This window comes from Erpetoichthys calabaricus, chromosome 14 (assembly GCF_900747795.2).
Source record: "Erpetoichthys calabaricus chromosome 14, fErpCal1.3, whole genome shotgun sequence".
Taxonomy (NCBI): Eukaryota; Metazoa; Chordata; class Cladistia; order Polypteriformes; family Polypteridae; genus Erpetoichthys; species Erpetoichthys calabaricus.
In genome coordinates this window covers 70,380,743-70,406,458 of record NC_041407.2, presented here as the reverse complement: position 1 = coordinate 70,406,458, position 25,716 = coordinate 70,380,743, and the positions used below count along the sequence as shown (strand labels likewise).

General features: G+C 37.5%; 1 protein-coding gene across 3 annotated transcripts in view; it reads right to left on the bottom strand.

The window, feature by feature from the left end:
- Positions 1-7,646: 7,646 nt before the first annotated feature.
- The window catches only part of LOC127525892 (CAP-Gly domain-containing linker protein 4), a 58,346-nt gene continuing 40,276 nt past the window's right edge, over positions 7,647-25,716 (bottom strand). For 2 of the 3 annotated variants that reach the window (XM_051919101.1, XM_051919102.1), the window contains exons 7-8: positions 25,050-25,289; positions 10,300-10,875 (exon numbers count right to left, since the gene is read on the bottom strand). In XM_051919101.1, the coding sequence (XP_051775061.1) occupies positions 10,818-10,875; positions 25,050-25,289 (298 nt within the window). In that variant the 3' untranslated portion in view covers positions 10,300-10,817. Of the gene's footprint in view, positions 8,075-10,299; positions 10,876-25,049; positions 25,290-25,716 lie in introns of those variants that run through there. The other variant, XR_007933506.1, reaches the window with a different exon arrangement.

The window sequence follows — 25,716 nt, the reverse complement described above, 5'->3', positions numbered from 1 at the left end:
TTTTGTTAAGGTTCATTCCATTTTCTAATAAATCCCATTTTCTAACTTTAGCTTGACTCCCCAATGTGTATATATATATACAGGGTGTCCATAAAGTCTGTGTGCAATTTAAAATAGTTGTAACTTTGTAAGTACAGTATATGTGATAGATTTGATGTATCTAGTTTTTTTTTGTCTTTAGAAGTTTTATTTTTGCCATATTTGGGGAACTGAAAATCCACAAGAGTCTGTTGAACATAAAAGAGATTCTCCCAAAGTTAATGTGTGGTGTGCTTTGGGAAAAAATCGAGTCATAGGGCCATTCTTTTTTGAAGGGCGTGTTGTTAATGGTGATAGCTATTTAGAATTGCTGCAAAATGACTTTATTCCTCAACTTGAACAATTAGGACTGATAGAGAATACAGTGTTTCAACAAGATGGTGCTCCTTGTCACCTTGCTTTGCATGTTAGACAGTTTCTACATGAGAAATTCCCTAACAGATGGATTGGAAGAGGTGCACGATTTTCTTGGCCTCCACATTCACCAGATTTGACTCCACTGGGTTTCTTTTTAAGGGGACATGTGAAAACTAATGTTTATTCAACCAACCTCAATCTTTAGAAGACTAGCAAGTTAGGATAACTGATGTGATTGCTGGTATTACTGAAAATCAGCTTGAAAATGTTTTCTGTAAACTACAGAATCATATTACCCTTTTTATTAGTAATGATGGTGGACTTGTTGAAAATTAACAAGAACAATAAAAAATGTGTTTCTTTTTTCTAATCCTTTTTACAGATTCTTTCTGTCACATATACTTACAATGTTACAATTATTTTAATTTGTACACAGACTTTATGGACACCCGGTATATATATAGTCAAACACATGCACTTGGGAGACAACTTGTAGGCTCATAGTAAATAGTAATTCCACCCTGACTCGAGGGTTGGTGCTGTTGCCTAATGCTTCTCCTCCTCTCTTATTAACAGATCTCATGACCGGCAGCACCAGTAATTTTCACAGTCATTTTCTGGGTCACAAACCCCTGAGCCCACCTCTTCCACCCTGGCTTCCTTTAAAAGGGTTCCACAGCCATCTTGAATCCATCTAGATGTTGACTGTCATCTAAAAATAAACTTGTTGCTGATCGCTATATTTTTTATTTTGTCGTCAGATATATGAGATTCACCTTTATGATGCTCCAACTCTTCAAAATATCTCTGTGTTATTTCTTACTATATACAGTATATTATATACACATGCACGCTTGGGAGACAAGTTCAGGACTTAACAAATGGTAATTTCACTCTGAGTCGAGGATTGGTGCTGTCATTTACTTCCTTTGCTTTAACCCACAGATCCGAAGATCATCGACATCAAGAGCAATAACATCACTTCTGCTTCCGAACATGTGAAACTGCCTCTTTCTCCTAGGCCGACATAAAAAAGATACTGCTACAATAAAATGGTAGTCTCTATTTGTACTTGCATCTGGAAAGATGTTTCTGTGTAGCACTGGCTATTATTTTGAATACTTGTTGATTTTTCATCCAGTTATATGGGGTTCACTATTTGGTGCCTCAACACCTTGTTATCATTTGTATATATATATGTAATACACATGTGTGTACATATATAATAATATATATATAGAATATACTAGGGGGTTCATACCCTGCTCACTTCGCACTCCAACTCCCCCAGCCTATGCTATGCACCAGCCACTTCACATCCCTGCTGCTCGCGTTGTGAAGAGAGAGGCTGAATGCACCCCAAGGAGATGCAGTTGCTCCTCCGAAACCCCCTCTTAATCAGTGATACAACGGGAAACAAATACAGTTTTTTTTTACCTCCTCTTTGCTTGATCAGCTGCTGGATTGCTGCATCTCACGTGGCACTTCAAACATTTAAAAGCCTGTACTGCAGCTGTCCTACTCTTTGTGTTTTATTTCCAGCCCCGGGCATGGTTAAATCTCATGGCACAAAGTTTTGTCTCGCAGGACGTCAGTTCTTGATATTTTTTGGTTTATAATTTAAAAACGGATTAAGAATCTGAAAATATATCAACATCACATTAATGTTCAAAGTATTCTGAAAAGAATAATACCAAACATATATATGTAGGTTTTAAAATAAGCCAGATTTAAAGCGTGGCAAAAAAGTCATATAAAATCATTGCACAAAATCATTGCACATTTAGGCTTAGGATTTTATATATAGAGAGTAGATATAATATATACAGTATATATATTATATATATATGTTTTTATAGTGACCTCTGTCGCCACTTATTCCTGTGAAGACAGCTCAGTAGATTGTCTGGTGCGCATTCCTCCTGGCCATCCCTCTGCCATCAGCTGCACACTGACGCTCTGTTAAACAGTAAACCTATGGCAAAGTAGCACAACTGCAGTTTGGAAAATCTGTCTTACACAGTATATCAGTGGGAAACAAGCACACTCTGCCTCTCATGCAACTCTGTGACCCAAGCTTTACTATATATATATATATATATATATATATATATATATATATATATATATATATATATATATATATATATATATACATTGTATATTTGCTGTAAAACCTATACAGAAGGAACAAATTAACAAAAACACAGAAAACAAAACACAGTTGTCTCTCTGGGCTTTACTACAAAGGCGTTTAGCTGCTGTCTACACAGTGGGGATGGTTGGTCCTCCTGCTCACTATTCAAAATATTGTGTCATAAGCCACCCTAAACAGCCATCCCACTCACTTCCCAGACTCTCTTTCCTGATCTCTCTAGCTTCTCTACCTCCCTGCCAATCCAAGCTTTTTACCTAAAACACCTTTTGATTCTTATGAGAAAGATGATGTGGCTGGCTGAGGCAGCACATACCTTGCCCCAGAGTTGTTCCTGGGGCAATTCCCATGAACTCATCCAGGTTCAGGAATGCCCCCAGAAAGTGGTCTTTCTTTCAGAGATCATCCCTCTGGTGACATATTTAAATAGCTGGGCAACCTTAATTCTCATGACATCATATGTTCATTGTAACAAGGCACATGGGTCACCTATATCACATCTCCATGCTGCACTGCCACCTAACTGTCTGGGGAATTCTCTTAGGTTCTTGTCCATCTCCTGTAACCTTACTTATACGCTAGTGGCCTCTGAGTAATTACTTCCCAGGAGGTTTGTGAATTTGTGATGAGCAATTCCCTCAGCAAGATATATACTCTGCATTGCCCATGGGTTCTTCTTGTAAAGCTCCAGTCCTCTAGCAGCAATTGACCCACCAGTACTTTAAGGCTCTTTATAGGTACTCAAAAGCACAAGGTAACCCTGGAGACCTCATATATTGATTGCTGAGTAAAAGACAATCTTTGGCTTTCCAGGAATTACATCATGTAGAGAAGAGAGTGGACACTCATCCAGGACTGCCGCAGGTGCATCCTCAGGCTGCTCAGAGACTATTCCATCCTAGACAGTCTGGAGGAGGTAGAGAATCTACTGATTTCTACTGATCTTCTTTTCCTTGCCACCCTTCTTTATTAAGGTACCAATGAAGCTTTAGGCATCCCCAACCCAAGCATCCTCACCCACCTGTTGCTTTATTGCATATTATCTGTTTTGTGCAGAGGCACAGGTCCAGGTCAGTGTAATGCAGTGTAATGTAATGTAACACAGACATACTATGAGCAGTACACCATCTCATGGCTAAATTATGCGTTGCTCACCAAGTTAAATGATTCTTGCTGTAATTTTGAGTCCTCCTTACAAATATAGAACTCCTCATGTGCACAACTGTGCAATGTGAGAACAACACTAACAAAGTAGAGAATATATAAGATCTGACTTCAATTAAGTTTCTTCTTCCTGCATGATTTATTCCTGATGCTGCCTTGACAGATTGGCAGTCTAGAATGGTAGGGAGAAATGTATTATTCAGTGGATTGACACAAAAAAATGGGAAAAAGAAAGAATAAAAAAAAGGAAAGAAAAATCCATTTACCTACAAATTCAATCCCCCCTTAAACTAAAGCAATGCTTATTACAGCTAATGTGAGTACAACAAGGCAGTTTTAACAAAAAATAAATAAATATTTATTCCCTCATTTCCTGAACGCATTGTTTCCAATACAGTACAATAGATTCAGAAAGTAAACAGACTACTTCACTTTCTGCACACTTTATTGTTATAGACTTAATTTTAAATGGACATATTTGCCACTTTTTCTCATCAATCTACACTCAGTAACCCATAATGACAAAGTGAAAATATGCTTTCAAAAAGGTTTTCAAATTTATTAAAAATCAAAAACTGAAATCTCTCATTTATATAAGTATTCAGACCCATAATTCAGTACTTTATAAAAGTCCCTTTGGCAGCAGTTACAGCTCTGAGTCTTCTTAGGTAGGTCTCTACAAACTCAGCCCAACTGAATTTGGGCAGTTTATCCCATTCTTCCTAGCAGACCCTCTCAAGCTCAGTTAGACTGGATGGGAAGTGTCTGTAAACTGCCACCTTCACGTGTCTCTGCAGATGTTCTATGGCATTATAAGTCTGGGCTATGGCTGAGCCAATGAAGGACAGTCAAAGACATGTCCTGAAGCCTGTTCAGCATTATATTGGTTGTATGCTTCAGGTTGTTGTCCTACTGAAAGGTGAACTATTGCTCTAGTCAAGTGCACTCTGGTGACAAGTGTTCTTTAAGAACCCCTTTGTATTTGGTTGCATTCATCTTTCCCTCAGTTTTGACCAGCCCCTGTGGATGAGATGTATCTCCATAGAAAGATGCTGCCAACACCATGCTTCACCATAGGGATGGTATTAAGTAGGTGATGAGCGGTGCCTGGTCTTCTTCATAGTATTTGGAGTTCAGTCTAAAGAATTTGTTTTTTATCTCGTCAGACCACAAAAAATTCTCTTCATGCTCTGAGTCTTTTAAATACCATTTGGTACATTCTAACAGAAACGCATGTATTGATGGACTTCTGAAGCTATGTAAAGAGTGACTGTTCAGTTCTTGGTCACCTCCCTAACCGATGCCCTCCTTGTCTGGTTACTCAGTATAGCTGAGCTGCCAACTCTAGAACAAGCCTTGGTGTTTCTGAACTTCTTCGATTTCACATCTATTGAGGCAACTATGCTCCATGGAACACTTAAAACTTTAAAAATGGTTTTATCCCCTTGCCCTGATCTGTGTCTCACCAGTAATTGATTACATTTGATTTGATTACTTCATGACTTGTTTTTTTGTCCTAAAATGTGTGAATTGTGGGACCTTATATACACACAAGTCTGTGCCTTTCTAAATTATATATAATCTGTTCAGTTTGCCATAAGTGGACTTCTGTGAAGTTCTAGACACATCTGAAGGGCAATTACAGCAAAACAGGATGCACCTGATTACAATTTGGAGAGCCATAACAAAGGCTCTAAATACGTATATAAATGAGAAATTTTAGCTTTTGATTTTTACTAAAGTTGCAAACCTAACATGACAAAATGATATTTTTGATGTTTAATTCTACAACACAAATAAAGCATAGAGAAAGTCAGGGGGTGAAATCTTTCTGAATTAATTGAATATAAAGTAAGGTAAAGACACCTATTTCTAGTGTCTTGAAAAATGACTAACAATCTTTGTGTACTGTATGTTAAATTGAAAGTGCTACATAACAGTTTTTCTTTAAAAGAATTTTGACAAGTTCAAGAAAATAGATTAAAATGCCAAAAATGTAAAGACATTAACACTTTTATTGAAGAATAAAATTATTCAAATTATTCAAAAAATATTTTAAAACATACATAATACTGAACACTATGTCAAAACAAACCACACAAATCGAAACATAGTAGTAACATTGTGCGCAGTTAGATAAATGCAGTGCCAATAAAGAGTATTCACCCCCTTAGAAGTTTTAACATTTTGTTAAAGTACAAGTACTGAATCACAATGGATTTAATTTGGCTTCTTTGATTTTGATCAACAGAAAAAGACTCGTTAATGTTAAAGTGTAAAGAGATCCCTGCAAAGTGGTCTAAACTAATTACATATATAATTGATCTCACAAGTATTAATTCCATTAAATATGACACACCTAAATCGTCATTGGTTTTAGATAGATAGATAGATAGATAGATAGATAGATAGATAGATAGATAGATAGATAGATAGATAGATAGATAGATAGATAGATAGATAGATAGATAGATAGATAGATAGATAGATAGATAGATAGATAGATAGATAGATAGATAGATAGATAGATACTTTAATAATCCCAATGGGAAATTTACAGATGTCACAGGATTAGTTAAACAGAGACTATCTTTCTAAAGTTTCAGTTGATTGTAGTGTAAATGCCACTGTATGAGGAAGGCCAAGTCAGCATCATGGCCTAACCTACACAATGAAGACAAAGGGACACTCCAAGCAAGTTTGTGAAAAGGTGGTTGAAAACCACAATTCATGGGATGAAGACAAGAAAATTTCCAAGTTGCTGATAACCTTTGAGGTCCAGTTAAATCAGTCATTAAGAAATGGAAAGAGTATGGCACAGCTGTAAATCTGACTAGAGCAGGCCATCCACAAAAACTGATTGTGTAAGAAGAAGACTAGTGAGGAAGGCCATCAAGAGACCTGTGATAACTCTAAAGGGGTTACAAGCTACAGTGGCTTAGATTGGAGAGACTGTGCAGATAACTGTTGTCCAGGTACTTCATTAGTCACCGTTTTATGGAATAGTGGCAAAGAGAAAGCCACTGTTTAAAAAACAAACAAAAAGAAGGCACGTGGGAGACTCTAATGTCAACCTGAAGAAGGCTCTGTGGTCTGTTGAGACAAAAATTAATCATTTTGGCCATCACTACAATATGGCGGTTTAATCATCATGCTATGGAGATTTTTCTCTGCAGCAGGCCCTGAAAGACCTGTGAGTGTGGAGGTGAAAATAAATCCAGCAAAATGCAAATAAATCTTGGAGAAAAAAAACTGATGCAGTCTACAGGCAACCTTGGGAGAAGATTTGTTTTCCAGCCAGACAATGACCCCAAGCATAAAGCCAAAGCGACACAGGAATGTCTTAAAAACAACAAATATTAATGTCCCAATGTGACAGGATGCGGAATCTGGACCTCAATCTAACTGAGCATTTGTGACTGGACTTGATTATTCCCTCACAATCCACATGTAACAAACAGACAGAGCTTGAACAGTTCTACTACAAAGAAGGGATCGGGGGGAGGAAGGCCTGTGCACAGAGAGTCCAGGCTGTCATGGCCGACAAAGTTGAATCTATAAAGTATTGACTTGAAGGGGGTGAACAGTTATGTGATCCATAATTAGTGTCTTATTTTTGTTTAACGCAGACAGCTTTGTAGAGTTCAATTTTTAACATTAAAGAGTCTTTTCCTGAATTTCAGTGCCAAGAAAAGCAAAATTAAATCCACTGTGAGTTAATGTTGTATAAAAATAAAATGTGAACACTTCCAAGGGGGTGGATATTTTTGTATAGGGACTGTAGATAGATAGATAGATAGATAGATAGATAGATAGATAGATAGATAGATAGATAGATAGATAGATAGATAGATAGATAGATAGATAGATAGATAGATAGATAGATAGATAGATAGATAGATAGATAGATAGATAGATAGATAGATGCTGTATGCTGCCAGAAACACCTGCATGGTAATAAATACAGTGCCGTTCATAATGTTTGGGACAAAGACACATTTATCTTGATTTACCCCTCTGCTCCACAATTTAAAATTAAAAATCGAAACTATTCAGACATGATAAAGTGCACATTGCAGATTTTCATTTAAGGGTATTTGTATACATTTAATTCACACCATATAGAATTGACAAAACTTTTTATACATCACGGTCCCCCCCCCCCCATTTCATGGCACCATAATGTTTTGGGACAGTTGGCAACACAGGTATTTGTGGTTAATCAAGTGTGTTTCATTGCTTCAGTAGTGCAGGCATAAGATACCTTGGCTTGTTTCTACCCTTCATAGTCTGTAGATGCCATTGCTAAACATGAGGACAAAAGCTGTGCTAATGAAAGTCACAGAAGCCTTTAAGTGGCTGAAAAACAAAAATAAAACCAATAGAGACTTTGGTAAAAACTTAGAATTCAAAATCTACTGTCTAGAATATCATTAAGAGAAAGAATGGACTGGTAAGCTCAGTAATCACAAAGAGACTGATAGGCCTGGGAAGACCTCTACTGCTGATGACAGAAGATTCGTCATTATGGTACAGAAAAAGCCCCAAATGCCTGACTGACAGATCAGAAACAGTCTTCAGGAGGCAAATGTGTAAGTGCCAGAGACAACTATCCACAGAAGACTTCATGAACAGAAATATAGAAGCCACACTGCAAGATGCAAACCACTAGTTGGCCACAAAAACAAGATGGACAGATTATATGAGGGACATTCAAAAAGTTTCCACACTTTTATATTTTTGTTGGAGATGGCAAAAGCAGGAGGAGTAGTAATTTGGCATTAAAAACTTGGTATGGCACTGGGAAAAAAATTGTATCACAAATGAGGATGACTATGTAGAAAAGTGATGTAACTTGTTTTTGAAATTCTTAATAAATAGAGTTTAAAAAAGTGCAGAACTTTTGAACATTCCTCATAGTTTGTATAAAGTACATAAAAGAGCCTGCAGAATCCTGGGAAAATCGTCTTGTGGACAGATGAAAGAAAGATGAACCTGAAGAGAGTGATGGCAGGAGCAATGTGTGGAGACAAAAAGCAACTGCCGCAAGATCCAAAGCAGACCACCTCAACTGTTAAACATGGTGGTGTTATAACTTGGGTATGTATGGCTGCCACAGGTACTGGCAAATGTATCTTCATTAATGATGGAACTACTGATGGCCATTACACAATTCTGAGGCATATGGAAACATCTTATCTGCTCAAGTTCCAGTTAATGCCCTCAAACTCTTTGGACAGCGCTTCATCCTACAACAAGATAATGACCTCAAAAATACTGCTAAGGCAACACAGGAGTTTTTCAAAGCTACAAAAATGGTGAGACTGAAATGTATGCAAATACCCTTTAATTACGTCTGAATTGTTTGATTTGTAGTGTAAAACTGTGGAGAAGAGGGGAATATCAATGAAAAAAAATGTGTCTTTATACCAATTGTATTAAAGTTAATAGCTAAAATTACTGAGGATGGCAAAGCTGCTGTTTGTTTCAATGTGTAATTTAAAAGGTGTCCAGACCCATTCAGCCACCATTGGTTCTACACATTTTAAGGTGCAGGTAATAAACGGAACATTATCCATTCACATTCATCATAAACAGGCTTTCTTCTTTTTTCTTTTTTTTACATGGTGCATACCTGCTGTTAATTCAATGCATTTTACCATCACATTTGAATTGTTTTCATATTTTTAAAACTGGAGCACAAACAGGTTAGTAGTTTGCATAAAGTGAAATGAGGAGTCAGAGATAAGGACTTTGCTTGAAACCTGGTGCTTTATAGTCAAACTGCCTTTCAAAACCAATATACAAAACTACATTTGCTTAATAATAATATTGTATATGTGTGCATTAGTCCTGGTGTTGAGATGTTTTGAATATTTAGAACTATCTAAATATAAAAATAAAACATCTGTTTTAGTCATCTTTTTTGGGTTTGTTTGCTGTAATTTAATATTAAAAGGAATACTATATTTTAGCATTTTTGATCAACATACAAGAGAACAGGACTAACATGCTAAAAGATCTGGAAATTCTACTTTTTTAAGAATACAAGTTAGGTTTAACATCCATCCATTATCCAACCCGATATATCCTAACTACAGGGTCACTGGGGTCTGCTGAAGCCAATCCCAACCAACACAGGGCGCAAGGCAGGAAACAAACCCTGGGCAGGGCGCCAGCCCACCGCAGGGTGCGCACACACACACCAAGCACACACTAGGGACAATTTAGAATCGCCAATGCACCTAACCTGCATGTCTTTGGACTGTGGGAGGAAACCCGCGCAGACACGGGGAGAACATGCAAACTCCACACAGGGAGGACCAGAGAAGCGAACCCAGGACTCCTAACTGCGAGGCAGCTGCGCTACCACTGAGCCACCTGTGACTTAACTTATATAATACTAAAGAGATGCAATAATATCTTAGAGCTATAATTTAGTGGCTTCTTCAATTTAATTTTCACTAGTCCTTAAAAATATAATCTAACCACAGTATTTTATTAATTCCACATTGTTACTGCTTGTTTGTTACCCAATCAGTCTTTTTTCCCAATGCTACATTTGCTTCTTTGTAGGTAGAATAACATTTCATTAGTATTATTTTAAGTTTTGTGAAAAACACTTTAAAGTTAAGCTTCAAATCAAAAGTACTCTATAAATGGAAAGTTAAACTTATGTATTAATTAAATGGTTCTTTCATTCAACTTAAAGCTTGAAATTTTGAATATAGGTATCTATCCTAAACATGTTTAAGAGGAATTTTGTGTGTTGTACCAAGGAAATGGGCAGCACTTCATACGTCAAAAATGTTTCCTTTTATGCAAATTTACCTGAAGTTCAAAGGAACTCTGCTGATTTTATCCTAACCTGATTATTGTGCTTCTCTTTCATTTTAGTGCTACTTCATGACAGAAAATATAAAGATAACCAAATATATTTAAATGAATGTATCATATGCTTCAAATTTCCTTGTTTAAATTCTTCCAAGTATTAGACGCAGAATGTAGACATTTCTTCTCACACATTTCTTTCTTGATACGTCTGATACTCCACTTAAGGCACTGTGAGCTGTGGGGCACACACACTGAAAACAGGGAGAAGTTACTCCCAGGCCATTAACAGTTTGTTGAAGCTGACAAAAACTCCATGACCTGGCTTGCTGTCAGAAAATATAAAAGAAGAGCAGGATTAGTCAGAGGACTTTAGACACTGGTTTACTGATCAATTTTTAAACTTTAATCTTCAAGCACTGATGCAGCAGGCACACACAAACACACTCTCAGATATGGTATAGTCAGCAGCGTCATCTTTAGGCTGTAGGTGAAAGCCTTGAACTCTTGAGAACACACCATGTAAACTTCTCCTACAGTAGACACATGAAAGTAAAACAAGTTTCTATATATTCTAATTTATATGCAAAGAAATATCGCAGCACTCTAACATTGATGATTTTTTTGCTGTGGAAACAGTACTAATGTGCCAAATTCATAGAAAACAGACATGTTTGTTTATTTCTGGGTCGATTATACTGGATCTGCAAAAAAAAAAAAAGTTTTATTTGCTCCCATCAAAAATTTTATTTGTTCTTTTTAGATTTCAGCATACTGAATTCAAATCTGGCAACAGAATACACTTTTTCTGAAATGAAGGTTTAAAATGGAAACAAAAAACCCCAGTATTTTACAGAAAAAAATTACTTATTTAAACTTGAAACAATTGTAAATGACATATATAATTGATTTAAATGTAAGTATTATTTTTAAACAGTAGTCACTATTTGTTTAGTTTTGTTTATCTCTTATAATCTTCTTAAGGAGTTTCATAGAGGAATGACCAACAGATCTCTGCTTTCCACTTTCTACTCTAATGTCTCTCCATTTTAGTGATGTCCTGGTGGATCCTCTCCCCATGTTCATCACACACTGTTATTTTGTTCTCAAAGAAAGAAACCAAATGACAGTGTAGGAAGTGGATTTTTAGAGACATGTTGTCCCCAAGTGCTAGGTAGAAAGAGAGAAGTTTCTTAATTAGTTTCTTGTAGTCTTCTGCCTGCCCTTTGTATTCTTAAGAACATTGTGACACACATTTTATTTTTTATGGGTGTGTATTCTTTTTCCATTTGCTTGTATGTTTTATATATTTTTCTGTAAAAAAACATTTAAACAACAACCTTCTCACTTCTATACAATAAAAGGGATCTTCTCAACTTTTTAAATAGATATTCCTGGCTATTTTGAAGGAATAAGAAGACAGAAAAAAAGTACAGATTGGGTTGTTTCCACCCCAGCTAACTTTAAGAACAAAGAAATCTTCCATTTATCAGCTCAAAATGTACTTCCGATAATATTATGAGCATGAAAAATATATATGCCATAAAACAAATGTAACTTATTAAAAAAAAATAACTTTTTCAAAATAGAATTTTTCACTGAATCTGATATCTCACGGAAACAGATTGTGGGAGGGAAATTTAAATTTCAGAAATGGATTTAACATACCTAATTCTATGAAGTACACCAGTTTTCTCCATTGGAGGATTTTGGTACAGACCGGTGTTATAAGAGGATCTTACGAGTGGTTTTGATAAACCTAAAGATGCTACTTAACCAAATACAACCATAAAATAAATTAAGGTTCATTTCTGAGAAATTATCTCCTAATTGAGACTTTAACGTATTGAATACCACCATAGAGCTTTATGCAGTACAGCATAGATACTGGCTAAGAGAATTTGTATGACATATACTGTATTCAGGATGGCAGAGTGATGCAGTGATTAAGGCTTCTGCCTTATGAATCCAGTTTCCTGGATTTGAATCATTTCCCACTATTGTTAGAACATTAGAACACTCTAGTCAAGAACAGGCCATTCAGCCCAACAAAACTTTCCAGTCCTATCCATTTATTGCTTCTAAAAAACAATCAAGTCTAGCTTTGAAAGTCCCCAAAATCTTACTGTCTACCACGCTACTTGGTAACTTATTCCAAGTGTCTATGGTTCTCTGTGTAAAGAAAAAACTTTATAATGTTTGTGCGAAATTTACCCTTAACAAAACTCCAACTTTGTCCCTGTGTTCTTGATTAACTCATTTTAAGATAACAGTCTCAATCCACTATACTAATTCCCTTCGTAATTTTTAAACACTTCAACTATGTCACCTCTTAATTTTATTTTAGATAAACTGAAAATACGCAGCTCTTTTAATCTTTCCTCATAATTCATCCCCTGATGCCCTAGAATGAGCCTAGTTGCTCTTCTCTGGAACTTTTCCAGTGCTGCTATGTCCTTTTTGTAGCCTGGAGACCAAAACTGCACACAGTACTCCAGATGAGGCCTCGCCAGTGCTTTATAAAGCTTGTCTATTAACTCCTTGGACTTGTAGTCTACACATCATGCTATGTAATCTAACATTCAGTTAGCCTTCTTAATGGCTTCTGAACACTGTCTGTTAGTTGATAGTGTAGAGTCCACTACGACTCCTAAATCCTTCTCATAAGATGTACTTTCAATTTTCAGACCTCCCATATTTAAATCTTACATTCTGTATCTTTATGGAGTTTTCATTTTCTCTACATGTCTGTGTAGACCTTTCTCCAGGTAGTGTGATTTTCTATCCAGATCGTAAAGATATCTATGTTGAGTTAATTGGTGAGTCAAAATTGCTGTGGTTGAAGGAGTATTGGTGTGTTTGTATGAGTGCACGCTGTGATGGACACTTACCCAGTATAGAGCTACTTCCTGCTAAACCAACTTTGGTCCAACCTTGAATTGGATTACACTGGTGTGATAGATAGATAGATAGATAGATAGATAGATAGATAGATAGATAGATAGATAGATAGATAGATAGATAGATAGATAGATAGATAGATAGATAGATAGATAGATAGATAGATAGATAGATAGATAGATAGATAGATAGATAGATAGATAGATACAACTCAAGGTCACATGGGGCCCAGACCTTTTCCCAGCAACCCTAGGTGGAGAGCCAGAAACAGTCCTGGACAAGGCATTATGTCTGTTGTAGGGCCCTCTCGCACACAGTTTTAAACTTTCAAGTAAATTCATCTACATGCATTTAGGGGATGTGGAAGTATCACTAGAATACCTGGAGAAGAACCCATGCTGAAACAGGGAGAATTTGCTAACTCCATAAGTGCAATGACCAGTAATAGGATTTGAAGCGAGCACCACTGCACTACTGTGCTAACCTACAAACAAAAGTGAAAGAGAAAATTACAAAAATTAAAGATTTTGAATTTAAGGTATTCATCAATTCATTACAATACACGTATCTCACTATGACTCAGGTGCCGCCGCGAGTGGCAGCCTTTCCTGCAGCTCCGTGTATGACTTTATCTTTTTACCTTTTTCTGTATTTTTCTCTATTTCACTGTTAACTCCTACCACTTTCTTTTATGTGGTCTCGTTCCCTGGATACTTTTTACTACTTTAACATGGATTTTTACACGCCGAGACTCATCTATTCAAGTAATGTTTTTTTGTGAATTTCCCCTTGGAATTAATAAAGTATCTATCTATCTATCTATCTATCTATCTATCTATCTATCTATCTATCTATCTATCTATCTATCTATCTATCTATCTATCTATCTATCTATCTATCTATCTATCTATCTACTAGGAGCTGGAGCCTATGCAAGCAGAACAGGATGTAAAGCAGGAACCAGCTGTGTATGGGGTGCCAGTCAATCGGGTGGCATTCTCACTGATCTTGGAACTATTAAATATAACATGCACCTCTTCAGATAAATTCACTTCATTTTAATGTATAACCTCTGAACATGTACAAGAAATGGAATATAAAAATAAATAGAGGGTAGCACAGTGACAAAATGACTAGAGGTCATCTATTTAAGGCTGGTGTCTCTGTTTGGTGCTCTAGTAGTACTCTACAAAACACGTGCCACTATGCATTGCTTTGACACAAGTAACCTTATTTTCAGGCTGTTAAATATTTACCAGACTCTGTACCTCACATGTGTTGGCTGCTCTTTCATTCACTGATGAAGTGATTTGGTTCATTAGCTTGTGAAAACAAGCCGGGCAGCATGGTGGCACAGTGATAGCGCTGCTGCCTCACAGTAAGGAGACCTGGGTTCGTGGAGTTTGCATGTTCTCCCCATGTCTGTGTGGGTTTCCTCTGGGTGCTCCGGTTTCCTCCCACAGTCCAAAGACATGCAGGTTTCGTGCATTGGAGATCCTAAATTGTCCCTAGTGTGTGTGCTTGGTGTGTGTGTGTCCTGTGGTGGGCTGGCACCCTGCCCGGAATTTGTTCCTGCCTTGTGCTCTGTGCTGGCTGGGATTGGCTCCAGCAGACCCCCGTGACCCTGTGTTAGGATATAGTGGGTTGGACGATGACTGATTGACTGAAAACAAGGCTGAGAATTTTTGTTTGCTTTTCTTAAGGTACAAGTGAAGATGTGTGCACATTTTTGTTCAGAGAATTTCAGGCTGTTATATTTTTGGTTTCTTAAATTATGTTGATTTCAAAATCCAGTAAACATTTCCTAACAGGCCTTCTAGACAAATGTTTTTAGTTTTTGTACAAAAACAATTGAGTGATAAATACAACTGACTGATCATACTTAACTTGCTTTCTTTTATAAACCTAACTATTATGTGATTTACGGAGGATTAGAAGATACCTGTATATCCTGTTGTTAAAAATTTTACTACATATACTAAATGATTCAACATTATAATTGCATAAATTACAACAAGTATATGTTTTTGTAAAGTGTGGGGTAACAGCAGGTCATAAAAGAAGAAATGTTAGTTTATTTACAATTCATGTAAAAGAGAGTGCGGTAGTAAAACGGTGATTTTCATCCAGGGCACCATGACACCTTGGGGTGCTGCAGAAGCACTTGTTAATTAATTAAGCCAATGTTTTAGATTTAGATTTAGAAAAAACTTTATTTGTTCCCAAGGGGAAATTTGGCTTTTTACAGAAGCTCTTTAAATAACTAAAAGTGAGTGACTGAAAGGGAAGAGAATTTAAAAAAATGAAAATTTCTGACTTGGCAGTCCCAGCCGTAGTGAGGCATTATGCAGATGTATTGCTGTTGGTATAAAGGAGCCCCAGTGACTTTTCTTGGCATACATCTGCTGAATAATTTGTTGGTTGAAAGTTGTCAGTGTCTGTGTGTCATGAAGAGAATGTACTACATTGTTCATAATGGCCATCAGTTTTCTTTTCATTCTCTCCTTTGCTATGACTGCCAGAGGGTCCAGAGTGAATCCCATAACTGAGGCTGCCCTTTTAATTAGCTTGTTGATTCGGTGGGCCTCTCTTGAAGTGATGTTACCAGCCCAGCACACCACAATGTAGAAAATTGCACTAACCATCACAGAGTTATAAAAGATGGTAAGGATTTCACTTTCCACATTAAAGGCCAGGCTCAAAAAATCTTAAGTCAGAACAGTAAATAATCAGTTTTGATTACTTCATGTTTACCTTAGTCAATGTACTGTATATGTAGTGTCTCTAAAGACATAATTAAATGTTTAACTCTGGTGACACTGGGTGATGGTGTAATTGGGAGGTCGGTCTAACAGAAAAATTAACTAGGGGTGTTAAAAAAATAAAATAAACGAGTCATGGATGCCAGCACTAAAAAGGGTTGAAAAACACTGCAGTAGAAGCATCATCACCATCATGATAGGGGGCCTTCCAGACAACATTATGACCCAGAATGAAGGGGAAGTAAGAGCCACAAATATCACAATAGGATTTGTTATGTAATGAAAAGATACAAGTTTAGGATAAAGTTAAACCTAACAGGTCACTTGGACCTGTTGAGCAGCAATGATTACAGTACCAGATTCAAAATAGGACAGAACCTCAACCAAAAAAGTTCTTTGTACTGGCTAAAAAGAGCCTTCACTTGAGCTGGACCAAATGGTAATTAAATTCATGTATTTATCATGTCACTTGTTAGCAGAGTTCTGCTCATCATTAAATAGAATAACCATCTTGGAGTCCAACCTTTTAGACTGTTTGCAAACTGTCTTATTACAATGAGAAAAAAAATTATATTGCATTGAAACATTCACTTAAATCATTGATAACCATTAAACAGTAGGAATATCGCTAATAAAAGCAAATATATACCATCAGTGCCCTTGCAGGTTTGGAAAAGTGGTCTCCTGGTTAACTGCAAGAATATAAGGAGTGGCTTAATGAGGTACAAGTCTTCACATTGTCACACTCGTGCGCATGGGAGGCAGCTAAAGGGCTCAAATGAAGGTAATTCCACGCCAGACAGACTGACCACGGAAAATTTTGCTTGGATTCGATGACATCACTTCTGGTTCTTGCCCCGATGACATCATTTCCCCTGCCTGACTTTAAAGCTGCCATGTTTGCCTGTCTGTTTGTTCTTGTATTGGACTGAATTCTGTACAATATTGAACCACAACCTTCATTTACAACAGCCTATTTCAAGTATACAGGCAGCTGCTGCCAAACCTTTTTCTGTGTCCTTTTGAGTTCTTTCACAACATGTTTTGAAATTTGTCGTGGTATGGAAGGAAACATAAATGGTAATTGTCATTTTTTAATATATATAATCCATCCATCCATCCATTTTCCAACCCGTTGAATCCGAACACAGGGTCGCGGGGGTCTGCTGGAGCCAATCCCAGCCAACACAGGGCACAAGGCAGGAAACAATCCTGGGCAGGGTGCCAACCCACCGCAGGACACACACAAACACACCCACACACCAAGCACACACTAGGGCCAATTTAGAATCGCCAATCCACCTAACCTGCATGTCTTTGGACTGTGGGAGGAAACCGGAGCACCCGGAGGAAACCCACGCAGACACGGGGAGAACATGCAAACTCCACGCAGGGAGGACCCGGGAATCGAACCCGGGTCCCCAGATCTCCCAACTGCGAGGCAGCAGCGCTACCCACTGCGCCACCGTGCCGCCCAATATATATAATATAATGATATAATTATTAATATAATATTTAATGTCTAGGTGACAAGAAATCATTGGGATATTCAAAGCTAAAGAGGGAGCAATGAGTTTTGAGGCTAGAAATGACAGGTGCACATATAATGTTTCTTCATCTGCTGATCAGTTATCAAAATAATGTGATTCGCTATTGTACTTCAACTACACTGAATGAAATAAAGAAATTGAATTTGTCAATGCAGAGGGCATTGTGGCATAGAGCATTATTCCGCTAAAGAGATCATTCATAGATAGAACAGCATTCTGTGGCATTAAAATATTGTTCTGTTAATATCAAGGAATCCAATATATGCCACTAGCATACACCCTTCATTGTCTGTCTTTCTGAAACTCGGGTGTCATTGGATCCATGAGCACAAGTGGCTTTCATTATGTTTTGGTCCATCTATCATGTAAATCAGAAGGAACTAGAATGCAAGTAACTCATCATTGTTTTATGTTACTTTACTGCAAAAGTGCTAATACTTTTCCTAAAATTAGTAGATCTTGATATGGTAATTGGCTGTTACATTTTATCTATGACAGGGTACAAAAACATATGAACTCTTATAAGCCTTTTGGTACCACTGTTATACTCAGCCATTATTTGGCTAATTCTAGCCTGTCTGTTATTACGTACAAGTTATATCTGTCTCCATTGGCTCCTTTCATCAACATTGGAATTAAATAGAATTAACTAAATATTTGTTGCTGCGGTGGGTTGGCACCCTGCCCAGGATTGGTTCCCTGTCTTGTGCCCTGTGTTGGCTGGGATTGGCTCCAGCAGACCCCCGTGACCCTGTGTTCGGATTCAGCGGGTTGGAAAATGGATGGATGGATGAAATATTTGTTGGTGGGATATATCTTTCTTGATATATTAGTTAAAATAATGTGCCTAAAATCTTTTTTTTTTTAATTATTGTAATCAGCAGAGCAAAAATGGAAATAAAATGTTCAGTGTTAATAATGTGCACTTTTTAAACTTATTTTACGGCAGACAGTTTAATCCAAATTTTAGCCAATTGAACTTAAATGGAATCTTTTACTAACACACAGTCATCAATATAGATGATCCCGAAAACTACATACAGTGCAACATTTTGTTAACAATGGAATGAAATACTGTTGGTGTGTTTGCAAGCCATATGTCATGTCCAAGTACCCATTATATTAGGTGGCTATGTAAAATGCAGTTTCATTTATAAATAAGTTTATAGGAGCTTTTAATATCCAGGTTAGTGTAAATGGCTGATACTCCCATATAGATGATGGATTTAAGGAAAAAGAGTTTTAGGGAAATGTAATATTGCAGGCAGACATTGTACTTCCTCACAAAAAAGAAGTTAGTGAACCCTGACCGAATGAAGAAGTAATTAAAACCATTCGTTAAAATTTCTTGAATATATTTCTCAGTTGGGAAGAGATGTTCAAATAAAATAATTTTTTTTTATGGAAGTAAGATAGATAGATAGATAGATAGATAGATAGATAGATAGATAGATAGATAGATAGATAGATAGATAGATAGATAGATAGATAGATAGATACAACTGTATTTGTCTCCAGGGGATGCAGGAATCTGTCATATGACATATTGTGGGTATGTGGGTAATAAAAAGAATGAAGTGCACTTGTACAGTATGTATTCTTGGTTAAGACGTGTTAGAGTATTGCATTTTTTTGACTTGTTTTAAAATTATTTTTTTTAAATAAATGAATTTTTGTTGGCGTGATAATTTTGGAGACCTTTGTCCATGTTTGCTTACTTGCCACAGCTTGGAGCTTCGGCCAGTTATTGACCATGTTCTTGGATATTAATAACAATAAAGTTATCTATCAAATCTTGATCTTGCTTAATCACAACTCTTGTTCTGTGGTTGTTCTGGTTGCTAAGCCAAATCCTTCAGAATTATGTCTCACATAGCATGCAATGATTTGTGCAGTGCAGCTTCCTCAGAGCTATTTCCTTGTAGCTTAGCAGATGACTTTATAGCACTGAACTGAGCAGATGGCAAGCATTAAAGGTGTGGCTGGCCAGTGTGAACATGACAGTTCACTCACACAAGGTGTGTTTGATTCAAATTTTCACTTAATTGTTGGATTAAGTTTACTAACAAAGGAAAATCCAAAATAACATTTTTTCTTCCAAATTAGTAAGCCAAAGCCTCTCAGCTATCACCTAAATAAAAATGACTTTCCTTTTTACATCCACTTCCAGTTTAGTAAAGTGAGAGCAATACAATTTTCTGGTGAACCATAAATGTACAAAAACTAAGATAAAGATACTCGGGCTGACATTTGCTTGCTTTAAAATTTTCTCCATGTCTTTCCTCTGTAACTCTGAAAATTGCTTGAGGAGGTGCTTCTTCACACTCCAATAAAATGCATGACCCATAATAAATCTCCATGTTTTAATTCATAAATGGCTGTCCCAGGTGTACATTGGCTGATCAAGCAAAAAAGCCAACAAAGTATTCAGAGAGATTTGTAGATGAGGTAGAAATGAGTACCGTTACTTACTCCATCACTTGTCTCTGCTTTTTGGTATCCTGTTGGTCACAATCGGCTAGCACATTTACTGAGTTGTCTAGGTTGTGACAGCAAGAGGAAGACAATAAAATAGGGTGTTGCACCACATGCTGTTCTTCTGTAACAGGTCCAAACATTTACCTGAAAAAGGAACCTAAAGGCAGACTTCGATAAACTGATAAGAGCTTGTGTTACCCCTGAGCATAGTCATTGTGGGAATCTGCCTAAAATCCAGGTCCTAAATGAGTGTTTGAACACTTAAATGCTAAAAAGAAAAATTTGAACAGCTATAGTGCCAAATAGAGCAAAACAAGCTCAAAAATACCAGGAAAAACAATGTGCGAAAGTATATACATCGACGGGAAAAGTGCTCAGAGAAAATTTAGAATTTTTAAGTCAGTAAGGCCAGAGTTTCACTTTTTCAATGTTATAATTAATGTTGATCAGTGAAATTTGCCAAAGTGTTTTTTTCCTGCAAATGTTCAGTGAATATTTTCCAGAAAATTTTCCATGTGGACCAAAGACATGCAGGTTAGATGCATTACAAATCCTAAATTGTCCCTAGTGTGTGCTTGGTGTGTGCGTGTGTGTGTGTGTGTGCGAGGTGAGCACATTGGCAAAATGGTATCCCTTTTACTTTTCCTCCCGCAGTTAATACACAAGCGAGGAGAGCATGTCAGCAAAACAAAACCTCCAAAGAAAGATAGTCGCTTAGCCGCTAATGCACAAACGATGTGAGCACATCGGTAAAACGAAACCTCCTAGGATAGAGATGCCCAGAGTAGTTCCTTTCAATTACCTGACATCTCTACATTTCAATTTTTTTTCTGACGATTTTAATAGTTTTTAGGACCCCGTGCTTTTTACAGCACAGGCTTACACAGCTAGTGCCATATAATTTATCAAAAACTCTAAAGCATTTTGATAGACCACTTCCATAACATTCTATAGTGGATATTTTGGGTTTTCTTGTTTATTGTGTTTGAAAACGTGCACAGGAAGCTCAATACACCAGTAGCACCTTTACAAAGGAAGCAGACCATATCTCTCAAGTGAGATAAGCCTGTACATATCATTAGCTTCTGAGTGAAACTGGATGGGTAGAGATTGACCCATTGAGTTTTGCTTAACCTAGTGATGTGGCACCTTTGAGAGAGACAAGTATTATCCTAGAGCTCTAAGTATCAGTGCGTGTTTCCCACCTCCTCCTCCTCCTAGAGCTCTATGTGTGTGAACCTTCTGTCATATAAAATTGCTCCATCCAGTCTATCAGTACTTATCAGATGTGTATTACCTCTCTCCGCAATTTCGGATTTCTTCACTTGAGTTTGGAGACTGATATGGGAAAATTAGTATAAAGCAAGTTTGCTTCTGAACATGCTTGTTACTTTGCAAAAAGCTAGGAACAAAATTTCAAGGACTGAACTTAATAATGGTCGAATCACAAGCTAGTGTATTGTAATACATCTTTTCAGGTAATTCAACAAAGATTAATAAGATAAATAAGAATCACATTGTCATGAATGACCTGGGATGCAAATGTGCCCAATTTGTTAATAAACCAGAAGTGACTTAAGGAAAACACTGTTTGAATTAAAGGAGTGCAAACTAAAATAAGAGCCTGGTACCCAATAGCTAACTGTTGAGCACTCTTGAGCACTTGCTATATCTTGGTAAATAAATATAGGAGACTATTTGTCAGGCTCACATTATTTCTTTTAACATATTATTCACTAGTCACTCATTTTGAAGACACACAAACTAAGACTTGCTTTGTTTTCTGGGTGGGGTGTTATGTTGTTGTTGTTGTTGTTCTTTATTTCGTCTTATACGATTTCTCCTATTAGAAATGTGTTAGTTTTCACATACCCCTTGGGGTCAGAGCGCAGGGTCAGCCATTGTACAGCGCCCCTGGAGCAATTACAGGTTAAGGGTCTTGCTCAAGGGCCCAGCAGAGCAGTGGCCTTTTTGGCAGTGACGGGGATTCGAACCGGCAACCTTTGGGATACCAGCACAGATCCTTAGCCTCAGAGCCACCACTCCACCCCAATGACCCCTTTTGAGCCCTTTTCCTGCTCTTTGTCCATTTTATTTTTGTTCTCTTTGTGGCCGTAGTTTCAGTTTGTAACAACATGAATGTGCCCATCTTTTCAGCAGTAGGATATATAGAGGCTAAGATTCTGGACTGTAAAGTAGAAGATCAAAGTCTAGTTCACTGACCCTAGTTTGATAAAAATGTAAATGATTTCACTGTAAACAAAATAAAATGGATTGATATTCACTGTGAAATGCAATGTATAAAATAAAGCTTCCTAAGTAGAGCAAACAACATTTTGGAATAAAACTTAAAACTATTTCTTTTTGGATGCTCAAGGCGCAATTCTAAAGACATGTGACAACATATATTGATATATTACAACAAACATTAATATGGTAATGCTACATCAAGACAGAAAAGTGAGAAAGCAAATAACTTTATGAAATTATAACAAATAGAAACTTACTGCTCAGAATATACAGGGAAGGAAAACCTAACAGAAATACATAACAATATGTTAACATCAACAGGCTAATAAGGAGTTGAGTGCCTTTTAGAACTTCAGTTCAACCTGAAATGATGTACTTTGGGCTCTGAACTGTGTGTAGTGGAATATTACACCATTTACTTTGCACGCTGTGCTTCAATGACTCCCCTAAAGGATCAGTTATGTTTAGACCTGGTCACTGAAGGGAAATGGAAGGCATCTGAGTTGATCTTGATCTTCACAAAGCCACTCTTGAATTATTTTAGCAGAGTGTTTTGAAGGTATTATCATCCTGGAATAGGGGAACTTAAGGAGAGATCACTGACTGCACCACAGGGTGCACCTTTTCCTTTGAAATGGCAGTATAGGAGCCATTCAACATAACAACTCCCACAAGATTGCTGCTAATGCCATTATGGATCCCCCACAATATTTAACAGTTACATTGTAGTGTCACACACGTGTGCATGGGAGACAACTGAAGGGCTCAAAAAGGGATAATGCCATGCCAGACCAGGGGTTGGCAAAGTACACTGATGCTTCCTCTTTTTCATTGGCACATCACTTCCGGTTTCAGGCCCAGTGACACCACTTCCAGTTCTGGCCCCGATGACATCACTTCCCCTGGCCAACTTTAAAATGTTTGCAAGGCTGTTTGTTCTATTGTTGGACCGCAGTCTGTTGAGACCTGATTCACTGAACCAAACTTTCAATCGCTTTCAGCCTATTTCAAGTATACGGGTGGCTGCCTCCCCACCTTTTCCTGTGTTTGTCGAATCCTTCCACAGTAGGTATGTGAGTTGAGGCACCCTTGGGCTTTCTCCAAAGATTAACTCGTCCAGTTGTAGGAAGTTGGTTTCAAGATGACTCCCTTAGAACAGATCACTTTTTCCATTCCTTTGGGGTCCAGAATGATTTTGTACTCCTTACACCAGGTTATGGGCCCAAGTGCATTAGCCTTAGATACAAGCAGTTTCTAAGTGGCAGCCCTGCCATAAATTCCAACTTGTTAAAACTCCCAATGTACATGGGAGACTGGGTCACAGAAGTAATTTTTAGTCTGTACATCTCTGGCATTTAGCGACTCTTCTGTAAAGTGTTCAACTGTTTTTGACTGTGAGCTTCAACTTATGACAGCTGTTTCTCCTTGAGAATGCAGTTTGTGAGGTTATTATTTTAGAGATTGTTACTCTTAACACATCAAATACCTTTGCAGTTTTTGTGACCGACCTGCAATCTGGATACCTTACATTACTTTGAAAACACATATCAAAGTGCTAATCAGGAAGATCTGCTAAGTGTCAATTAAAGTAATATGACTCACCTTTGCAGTTGCATTTGTAAGCGTCATTTTACTATTTCAAAGTTAATCTGCTTTTTTATGTTCTTCTGACATTGTTTCCAAGTGTCTGTGTATGTGTCTGCATATTTGTGTTTCTGTCGGGTTGCTATGCCTGTTATATGCCATTTGGCATGGGATGTGTAAAAGCAGTGCTAATGTTTGTGATGTGCCATCTGTTGGAATGAAAAAGGCAATGCATTTTATTACTAGATGTGTTACAAAGTATATTTTAATAGATGGTGTATTGCAAACGTCAACACTGAACGCCCCCAATATAGAGTAACTCAGATTATATACTTTACTAAAAGAAAAAGTTTCTGTGTGTGTCTGTCCAGTTGCTAGAGCTAGGAAGAAGAGTGTAAAAATAGGCAAAATATGAGATAATGAAAATACCAAAAAATGGTCTAAAAGTAAGAAAATTGTTCTCATTGGCCTATTCTGTTTTATGACATTATACATTGGCAACAGAAGCAAGGTAGTGAGTTTCTTGCACCCAGTTAAGCTGTGAGGTTTATAGCTGAAATGCTAATGTCTGATAACTTTATGTGGAGGGCAATGGATGAATAAAAATAACGATAAACTGACACACACATTAAGAAATCAAAGCCTCAACACGACTAGGCTAGAGTCACTAAAACAAGGGCAATGCAGTAGCGACCACCACCACATTTACTCAGCAAATTACATTGACTGCAAGATTGGTCAGTTCAACAAGTGACAATGAGAGGAAGCGGTGAAAAAGGGGCAGCTCTATCTGAAGAGGAAAAGGCTGCGATGAGGGAAGGGGATCAGTTGCATATTATTATACCAGACTGAATGGTAAACTCATGTATCAAATAAAAAAAAATTGATTAATTAAATTGATTACTTAAATTTCAATCTTTCTTAGACAGGTAGTAAAGCTAGTTGCAAAATAAAGATCTTAATGTTTATTATGCTTACCAGTGGAAATAGCGTTGACCTTCAAATACCCCATCATGCTGACCATATTCAGGGATCTCTAATTCTACCCCAATGCGAAAGTCTTGCAGGCTCGACAGGAATCCAAGGAACTGAATGGTGCCAGTGCTGATTCTTCCTGATGGCAACAGAACCCGTACCCGATGGCCAACATGTAAGTCAAGGTGAGAATGTGGGACAAACACCCTGTATGCTTTGTTCTTTTCCCTTGATGACTCTAAACTGCAAAAAAAAAAATATATATATACAAACTATGCAACATTCCATGATCTGCAACTGAAGAAGAGGGCACCGTGGTGGATGTTTGCCGAATGGCAGACCAACCACAAGCGTTACCTGGTAGGTAACCACCCACACAATTCAGGTCGGGACTCAGACTATGAATGCAATATATATATACTGTATATCCATCCATCCATCCATTATCCAACCCGCTATATCCTATCTACAGGGTCACAGGGGTCTGCTGGAGCCAATCCCAGCCAACACAGGGCGCAAGGCAGGAAACAAACCCCGGGCAGGGCACCAGCCCACCACAGGGCACACGCACACACCAAGCACACACTAGGGACAATTTACAATCGCCAATGCACCTAACCTGCATGTCTTTGGACTGTGGGAGGAAACCCACACAGACACGGGGAGAACA